This window comes from Podarcis muralis, chromosome 15 (genome assembly GCF_964188315.1).
Source record: "Podarcis muralis chromosome 15, rPodMur119.hap1.1, whole genome shotgun sequence".
NCBI classification, from domain to species: domain Eukaryota; kingdom Metazoa; phylum Chordata; class Lepidosauria; order Squamata; family Lacertidae; genus Podarcis; species Podarcis muralis.
This window is the reverse complement of record NC_135669.1, coordinates 37,000,191-37,009,661: the sequence shown is the minus strand read 5'-3', so window position 1 is coordinate 37,009,661 and position 9,471 is coordinate 37,000,191. Positions and strand designations below refer to the sequence as shown.

The 9,471-nt window shown below is 46.4% G+C and overlaps 1 protein-coding gene across 4 annotated transcripts; it reads right to left on the bottom strand.

Annotated features, from left to right (window-relative positions):
• Positions 1–953: 953 nt before the first annotated feature.
• Positions 954–8,666, bottom strand: LYRM9 (LYR motif containing 9). Of its 4 annotated transcripts, none has more exons than XM_028708635.2 (4): positions 8,567–8,666; positions 4,527–4,672; positions 2,552–2,644; positions 954–1,587 (listed from the first exon to the last, which is right to left on the bottom strand). In XM_028708635.2, the coding sequence occupies exons 2-4, from the start codon at positions 4,650–4,652 to the stop codon at positions 1,570–1,572; spliced, it is 237 nt and encodes a 78-aa protein (XP_028564468.1). In that variant the 5' UTR covers positions 4,653–4,672; positions 8,567–8,666; the 3' UTR covers positions 954–1,569. The 4 variants fall into 4 exon arrangements, with proteins under 4 accessions (XP_028564468.1, XP_077775576.1, XP_077775575.1 ...); XM_077919450.1 differs by having other exon boundaries at positions 4,527–4,669; positions 8,567–8,589; XM_077919449.1 differs by lacking the exon at positions 8,567–8,666 and adding an exon at positions 8,320–8,491 and having other exon boundaries at positions 4,527–4,669.
• Positions 8,667–9,471: the final 805 nt, after the last annotated feature.

Below are 9,471 nucleotides of genomic sequence, written 5' to 3'. Positions count from 1 at the left end.
CAGGCAGATGAAAGCATCTTCAACTAGAACAAAAGGCTATTGTTTTATGCTACAGGGCACTAGACAGTGGCGGACTCTGGGCTTTAAAATTTCGGCAGCATCCTGCAAGATTTGGCCCTCCCTGGCCCCTTGCCTTCTGTTGATTGTCACTGTTGCAGCATCCCCTGTCAAGCCTCCTAGGATTGGGCGAACCGCTCACATTCCCTTAAATCCACCTGTTACTGGGGTGGATTTGCAATGCTCCAGACTCCTGAAGTCTCATGAGATTGGAAAAAAACTCCATTAGGCTTGTATCCAATGAAGTTTCACTCAAGAGTAGATCTGCTGGAATTAATGGACCCAAGGTAGCCATGCCCATTCATTTCAATGGGTCTACACTTGAGTGTGTGGCCAGAATTGGCTACACAATCTTTAGTATGTGGTTGCAAGCGGTAATTTGATCTACGAATATCGAAAGAATACCTTTTTCCTTCTAAGGATGGGTGGTTCCATATCAGCACACGGTCGTGTGGACTGCTACTGATTTAGCCACCCTATTTAACCACCCTAAATATTTTGTAGGCAACTGGAGTAAAAAAAGAAATAAATCACTCCCTCTAACAGCACCCTTGGTGGGGTGAGTGCTGACGGAAATGGGAGTCAAAGGACACTGGGGAACATGCTTGGGGGAATCTTGTGGTTTGCAGATCACCAAAAAACACCCTTACTTTTAAAAACAACTTAGGAGACAAACCTCCCAGCCCAAAAAGGATTAAGGAAGGTGATGGAGTCTGTTTGTAAACGGAGGTCTGGGATTCTGGACTACATGACTCTTGGGGTTCCTACGTTTTATTCTTCGACGTTTTAGATCTTTGTAGGACACTTTGAGGCGCAGATGAAATGAAAAGCAAGGCATATCATTTTAAAGTAAATATGAATTCCTTGCCTTTTGGCTACCAAAAAACACAATCTCATGTAATGTAATCTGGCACACTTTCTTAAAACAGAATTACAAATGGCACATACATTGGGGTTTTTTTGTACAGCCTGTGGGTGTTTTAATTTAAATCAGCAAAGAGCTCCTTGACTCTTCAGCGTGTGAACGGCACCTGATTTATTGGCTGTAAGCAGAAGTGTGGCTATCATGCACTTGTTTTTAATGAAGATTTCATAGCAAGCAGCAGTCTCCAATCCAAGGGTGTCTCGTTTATCTGAATTCCAGCAAAACACAGTGACGTTCATCATTCAGCCCTAAGCAGAATCCTGTAGACACAACTTTCCATCCTGAGATCTCAAACGACTCCTTTTTCGAGATTCAAGCATTCCCTATGTTTCAGCTAAAAGCCTTGACTCCATTGTCAAGGGAGTTCAGCATTTAAGTCTGAAACTGAAATCTGGTAAATCGCGACAGCATCCTGCCAATGGATGATCACTGAAAGCAAAGAGCTCAACCCAGGGAGACCGGGGTAGAGTTTGCCATCGTACATTTTGCAACCGGAGAAAGACGAGGGCTGCTGATCCACTCTGGTCCTCTGAACCCGAATTGATTCAGGAAACGAGACGTCTTCTCTCCATCTAACTCTTTCCGGCCTACTTTTGTTTCTTATACTAAAAGGGAAAGAGGGAAACAAGCAGGAAATAAGCAAAAGTTCTGGGACGCAGGCAGGTTACCTATGCTGGATGGGGTCGCAGACCCCTTTGAAAGAGCAAGTGCGTAGCTTGGGGGTGCTGCGGGATACATCTTTGTCCCCATGGGCCCAATTGTCCTCTGTAGCTAGGAGTGACTTTGGCCAGCTTTGTCTCTCCTCAATGGGAAGAGAGTGGAGTCCAGAATGGAGCGTGCTGGAAAAGGGCAAAGCTGGCTGGCTGGCATCCTGAACAGGAACACCCCCCCATTGTAAGTCTTTTCTTTTTTTAAAACTTTATTCCAATACCGAAAAAGAATTACAAACATCAAATTCAAAATCCATATTCGTTTTGTAACATAAGCCTATTACAAAGTTGACTAGATTAAAATATACCTAATTGCTATAGACTTCCCTTTGCTATATATAAATGCAACACAATTAGAAATATTGTATTAGAAATTTTTATAAATTCCCCTATACCCCCCACTCCCCTTCACCCATGTGAGATCTCAATATTTTTTTTAACTTCTTCCATCTTGTTGTGCTGTTGTAGTTTAATAATTATTCAATTGATTCTTATTCAATTGATCCTTGCTTACCCCTGCATGTTTTACACATTATCTATTAATATTCCAGTTCCGGAACCATATTTTTTCATGTATTCCTTCACTCCATCCCACTCTTTAATTATTCTCTGATTTGAATGGCCTCTAATGATTGCTGTCAATTTTGCCATTTCCACAAACTCACCCCCATTGTAAGTCTTTGGTTGCAGGTCCTCCTTAGAATCCAGGAAGAAGCGACCTTCAGGCAGCTGTGGCTTACCCCCAAAGGATTATGGGAGCTGTAGTTTTAAGGATGCCGAGAGTTGTGTTCCTCTCAGAGAGCTCAGGTTGGCAATCAATCCCTCCTCACAGAACCAGAAAACTGCAAGGAATACTCACTTTTTCCATCACCCAATCAGCATCTTCAATGGACCTCTTGATGATCTGCCGGATCCGCTCTGGGTTGTCTTCATCAGCGTGGACGTGAAAACTCTGCAAAACAATTTGCAGGGAGAGAGCGACCCGTTCAGTTAAAGGACAATGGAGCACTCAGTCCAGAGAGCATTTACTAGAAAATAAGGATCTCTGAGGGGGATGTGGGTGGCGCTGTGGGTTAAACCACAGAGCCTAGGGCTTGCCGATCAGAAGGTCGGCGGTTCGGATCCCCGCGACGGGGTGAGCTCCCGTTGCTCGGTCCCTGCTCCTGCCAACCTAGCAGTTCGAAAGCACATCAAAGTGCAAGTAGATAAACAGGTACCACTCTGGTGGGAAGGTAAACGGCGTTTCCGTGCGCTGCTCTGGTTCGCCAGAAGCGGCTTAGTCATGCTGGCCACATGACCCGGAAGCTGTACGCCGGCTCCCTCGGCCAATAAAGCGAGATGAGTGCTGCAACCCCAGAGTCGATCACAACTGGACCTAATGGTCAGGGGTCCCTTTACCTTTAAGTATCTCTTAACGCCCAGTTCAGGCCTAGTGATCTTGGTCCCTGGCTCAATCCCCGGTAGGGCCAGGAATGCTCCTTATCCGAAGTACCCTTATCGGAGAGCTGCTGCCAGCCGGTGTTCGCAATACTGAGGGACAAAGAATCTGACTCTGTTTAAAGCAGCCTCCTCTGTTTCCCCAATGGCAGCTCTCTCCAATGGCCTTGTAACTGCTCTCAGCCAAGGTCTAGGTTAGGAATTCCGAACTGCGTGGATCAACAGTCTGACTCAGTATATGCACACAGGAAGCATCCAGTCTTGCAAATTTCTCCACAAGCTGCACGAAGGCCACCCAAAGTTTATAAGGAAATCAGTGAGATAAGCCCTTGAAGGAAGCTCATGTAAGGCAAAACGTGTCAGGCTAACATCATATCGGACATCCATCTTTTCCAACCCGTCTGAGACAAGCTTCTCCCTTTTTCTGCTGACTTTGAACAAGACAGTTTCCTAGGTTCTTATTTAATCCAGTCCTTTATCTCGAAGCATGAGGACTAGAGCCTTGGAGTTGCATCCAACTAGGAGGAGACCCGCTGGAACTAAGGGAACCAAGTTAGCCCTGTCCAAGATTTTCAGTGGGTCTACTTGGAGTAGGACAACAGCCCTGAGTTAAGTTTAGGTGACAGGGCGATCAGGTTGGGCATGTTCCCGGCCTGAAATCCTGGAGAGATACTGTTATACTGAGCTAGACTTGGTACAAAGCAAGCTCCCAGCATTCAGCATCCAGGGACACTTGCTGGGATAGCTCAGTCAGTACAGCGCGAGATGCTTAACCTCAGGGTCAAGGGTTCGAGCCCCACATTGAGCGATTCCTGCGTTGCAGGGCATTGAACTAAGATGAACCTCGTGGCCCCTTCCAAATCTACAATTCTATGATCCTAGGTCTAAGTCCTAGACAGCAGAGACATCACCTTGCCAACAAAGGTCCGTATAGTTAAAGCCATGGTTTTCTCAGTAGTGCTGTATGGAAGTGAGAGCTGGACCATAAAGAAGGCTGATCGCCGAAGAATTGATGCTTTTGAATTATGGTGCTGGAGGAGACTCTTGAGAGTCCCATGGACTGCAAGAAGATAGAACATATCCATTCTGAAGGAAATCAGCCCTGAGTGCTCACTGGAAGGACAGATCGTGAAGCTGAGGCTTCAATACTTTGGCCACCTCATGAGAAGAGAAGACTCCCTGGGAAAGACCCTGATGCTGGGAAAGATGGAGGGCACAAGGAGAAGGGGACGACAGAGGACGAGATGGTTGGACAGTGTTCTTGAAGCTACCAGCATGAGTTTGACCAAACTGCGGGAGACAGTGGAAGACAGAAGTGCCTGGTCCATGGGGTCACGAAGCGTCGGACACGACTAGACGACTAAACAACAACAACAGGTCTAAGTCTTCTTCCTTACCTGCCGGATCATGTGCTTATAGTGCTCCTGGACGTTCTTCCCTGGCAGCAACTTGCAGCAACGCAGCAGGTATCGGTACAGCTGCAGAGGGCTCTTCACCAGCTCCGCTCCCGGGAGGGGAGCCATTGCCTGCGATCGTTCAGCTCCTCAAAGAAAGAGCGACAGAAGTGCAGGAGTATTAGTCAGATTGCACAAGCGACCCCAACGTCAAGGTTTGCATCCCTGAAGCAACAGCTAAAACAGTTGTCATTCAGCCTGCAATTTAGTCATTCATTAGCCTTGGTCCTGTATACCTGAAGGAGCATCTCCACCCCCATCGTTCAGCCAAGACACTGAGGTTCAGCTCCGAGGGCCTTCTGGCGGTTCCCTCCCTGCGAGAAGTGAGGTTACAGGGAACCAGGCAGAGGGCCTTCTCGGTAGTGGCGCCCGCCCTGTGGAACGCCCTACCATCAGATGTCAAGGAAATAAACAAGTATCTGACTTTTAGAAGATGTCTGAAGGCAGCCCTGTTTAGGGAAATTTTTAGTGTTTTGTGTTTTTAATATTCTGTTGGGAGCCGCCCGGAGTGGCTGGGGAAACTCAGCCAGATGAGCAGGGTATATATGTATGTATAAATAAATATTATTATTATTCATACATTTTCATATTCATGAGAATCACCCACAAATTCAAGGACTTTTGACTGTGTGGCAGGAGCTGTCCTGTCCTTTTTGCCAGGACACTGCAACCAGCTCTGCTCCTGAATCTCATCTTAGAGGAGCTGCAGTTTTAAAGGCAAAATATTTACTCAGAGGTAAGTCCCACTGAGTTGCAGAGGCCTTGCTCCTTAATAAAGAGCGCTTCAGATATGGTTCATTTCAGAAAGGTCAGCAATATCAGAGCAAAAAGAAATGGTGTCTTTGGCTGCTGATAGGAAACATTTTGCAAAAATGTAGAGATTGACTACTACACCACCTATGAATGAATGGATAGAAAGCTTTTGAGATTTCACAGCAGTGACTAAACTGACTGGGGAATTTTTTGGATTTTGTGCTAAAATGAGAAAAATTTATTGAGTACAGTAAAAATTTAAGCTTGATATCGGAAATAAATTCTTGGTTTATAATGCTCTGAATATAAGTATGGTGTTCTGTAAGTAAATATTGTCTTTAATTCAAAATACAATTGTGGTATTTATTATGGTATAAGAGGTATTAATCATGCATCTCTAATCAAAAGGTGAAGGTGACTCTTCATTTATGTATACCTATATATCAATTTATAAGATGTTTTACATTATGTATAACTGATTGATTAAAAGCTGTTTTATTTATATTTATGTATTTAATAAAACTATTTGTTTACAGTGGTACCTCGGGTTAAGTACTTAATTCATTCCGGAAGTCTGTTCTGAACCTGAAACTGTTCTTAACCTGAAGCACCACTTTAGCTAATGGGGCCTCCTGCTGCTGCCATGCCGCCAGAGCCCGATTTCTGTTCTCATCCTGAAGCAAAATTCTTAACCTGAAGCACTATTTCTGGGTTAGCGGGGTCTGTAACCTGAAGCGTATGTAACCTGAGGTACCACTGTACTGCCTTCCCATAAATTATCAGGGCAGAGTACAACAATATACTGTAAAAGCATGCTTATAAAATTATTAAAAGCTGTATAAAATGATCATTGAAATGTCTGGCTACACAAGAACAGTTTAAATAACTGCAGCTGCCTGGCGGCTGGTGCCCATTGAGACTGGTAGGATGGAAGGGAAGGAGCCAAACAGTAGGTGGCGCCAGAGTCAATGACAAGCGGAGCAAACTAAATGACAGGCAAAGCCAATTCCTTTAGTCCCTACCCTGTCCCTTGCTGAGTTCTACCAGGACAACACTGATGATATGGAGGAGGAAGATGCCTGTTGGGCGAGACAGCCTGCAAAACACCTTCCAACTCTAAAATGCATTTGAATCCTGGAAAACAATAATTCTGAAATGCAAGAATATCCAGCAAAAAAAATAGCTGAAGTCCTGAGACATATCAGCTTCTGCTCTCTCTCACTCTCTCTCCCACCTGCAGAAATCAAACGCACATATGTGCCAGGACTTGGAAGGGCTTACTGTCACCTAAAAAGCACCGATCAAAGCTTTAAATTTACCGCTCCGATTGCCACCTAAAAATTAATACATTAGTGAAAGCAGTTTTGTTTACGAGTCGCTCTGCCAATAAATCAGGAAAGCATGGGGGAGGAATGTTGGACGCCATGAGCGCACTGTGCCACAGGCTTGCACATGCTCACATTCCACAATGCCTGTTTACTGCACCTTGGTGCAATTCCATGCGCTTCCATGCGCAATCTGCCTCCTGTGGTCCGTGCTGCCTGAGGTTAAATTTGCTATTTTCACACCTTGAAGTCCAAAGGTGTGTTCCCACCCATACCCATAGCCTCCCCCCACCCCACCGAGGCAGCTGCGTTGCACCCACCCACCAGAGACACCCGCACATGTCGGATTTGCTGCCTCCAGCATTGATCAGTGGTTCAAGAGCATCAGCCGGGGAGACCCGTTCAGATCCCTGCAAGGCCATGAAGCTAATAAAAAGGTAAAGGGACCCCTGACCATTAGGTCCAGTCGCGGACGACTCTGGGGTTGCGGCGCTCATCTCGCTTTATTGGCCGAGGGAGCCGGCGTACAGCTTCCAGGTCATGTGGCCAGCATGACTAAGCCACTTCTGGTGAACCAGAGCAGCACACGGAAACGCCGTTTACCTTCCCGCTGGAGCAGTACCTATTTATCTACTTGCACTATGACGTGCTTTCGAACTGCTTGGCAGGACATGAAGCCAATAGGGCCGACCTATTGCTCCCACCGTCTCAGACTCGCCTACCTCACAGGGTTGTTGTGCGCCTGCAAGTAAGCAGGGAGCACTCTTTACGCAGCCTTGAGCTCTTTGGAGTAAAAGAGGGGTAGAAATGCGCTCAGCCCGCATTGCCTTAACTTGGGGGCTGCCTCAGCCGCTTTGCACCATGTTAATAATAATAATTTATTATTTATACCCTGCCCATCTGGCTGGGCTTCCCCAGCCACTGTGGGCGGCTTCCCAAAAAATATTAAAATACTGTAATACATCAAACATTAAAAGCTTCCCTAAACAGGGCTGCCTTCAGATGTCTTCTAAAAGTCTGGTAGTTCTTGTTCTCTTTGACATCTGGTGTCAGTGAGGGAACTGCCAGAAGGCCCTCAGAACTGGACCTCCATTGGGGGTGGAGACGCTCCTTCAGATACACTGGACCAAGGCCGTTTAGGGCTTTAAAGGTCAGCACCAACACTTTGAATTGTGCTTGGAAATGTACTGGGAGCCAGTGTAGGTCTTTTAAGACCGGTGTTATATGGTCTCGGCGGCCACTCCCAGCCACCAGTCTAGCTGCCGCGTTCTGGATTAGTTGCAGTTTCCGGGTCACCTTCAAAGGTAGCCCCACGTAGAGTGCATTGCAGTAATCCAAGCGGGAGATAACCAGAGCATGCACCACTCTGGCGAGGCAGTCCACAGGCAGATAGGGTCTCAGCCTGAGTACCAGATGGAGCTGGTAAACAGCTGCCCTGGACACAGATTTGACCTGTGCCTCCATGGACAGCTGTGAGTCCAAAATGACTCCCAGGCTGCGCACCTGGTCCTTCAGGGGCACAGTTACCCCATTCAGGACCAGGGAATCCTCCACACCTGCCCGTCTCCTGTCCCCCAAAAACAGTACTTCTGTCTTGTCAGGATTCAACCTCAATCTGTTAGCCGCCATCCATCCTCCAACCTCCTCCAGACACTCACACAGGACCTTCACCGCCTTCACTGGTTCTGATTTAAAAGAGAGGTAGAGCTGGGTATCATCCTGGGACGCCCCTCTTGCATTCTGGGGTTTGCAACCTTTGCACTGCATTCCACCCTCCCCTTCACCTCCCGATCAGTTTTACAGGCCTTCCCCAGTATACAGTCTCCAACGGCCCCCTGTGCACGAAGCACCCCAGCTCACGCCACACGCATATATGCACATTCCCTGTTGCAAAAGCTCCCTTACCAAGAAGCTGACCTCCTCCTGGCGCATGCGCGGTCCCTTTTTCCAGGACACCTCTGCCGTCGGTTCTCCGAGCAACATAGAGATAAAAAGTAGTGAAGGGACAAATCCTATTTGCTGGATACGAAGCTTCCGGGTTCTCTTTAGAAGCCGCCCTACTCAGCACACGTTTACTCAGGAGTAAATCTCAGGGAGTTCAGTGTGGATTAATTCTAGGGCAGGCACCCCCAAACTCGGCCCTCCAGATGTTTTGGGACTACAACTCCCATCACCACTAGCTAACAGGACCAGTGGTCAGGGATAATGGGAATTGTAGTCCCAAAACATCTGGAGGGCTGAGTTTGGGGATGCCTGTTCTAGGGAAGTGGGATTAGACTGTCTTCTCCTAGCAGATCCGCAGCAGATATGTAAATCTCATTCAACACACATTCCAAGCACAAAACCCGCAAAGAATCCGGGAACTAAGGTTTGCCAAGGTGCTAAGGATTGTGGCTCTATATGGAAGCGGGAGGGAAGGGATTATTGGAGGGAAATCGTGAGCTCTAAATGTATGCAGGAAAGCTTCGTATGGAGAGATCACTAAAGATATTCAGAATTTCACAGTAGCTGCTTGGGTTTAGGTCCCAGGGCATTGTTCAGCCATTACAGAATTATAGAGTTGTAGAGTTGGAAAGAGACCACGAGGGTCATCTAGTCCAACCCTCTGCCATGCAGGTATCTCAGCTAAAGCATCTCAGCTAAAGTCGAGCCTGGTTGTGGATAAATTATTATTATTATTATTATTATTATTATTATCCAGAATTAATTCTTTCTAACTCAGGTTTTATTTTGTATGGAGTCATAATCACCATCAGTATTAATAATATTTAATATAGTATTATTATTAATTATATTATTATTATTATTAT

Bases quoted from the DNA above. Each gene is read 5' to 3' on its own strand.
- LYRM9 (XM_077919449.1), bottom strand. From the start codon at position 8,428: ATGCAGTGCAAAGGTTGCAAACCCCAGAATGCAAGAGGGGCGTCCCAG. The intron at 4,670-8,319 runs GTGAGTGTCTGG...TTCTTTGAGGAG, and splicing joins GAAGGCGGTGAAGGTCCTGT to CTGAACGATCGCAGGCAATG. The intron at 2,645-4,526 runs GTAAGGAAGAAG...ATTGTTTTGCAG, and splicing joins ATAAGCACATGATCCGGCAG to AGTTTTCACGTCCACGCTGA.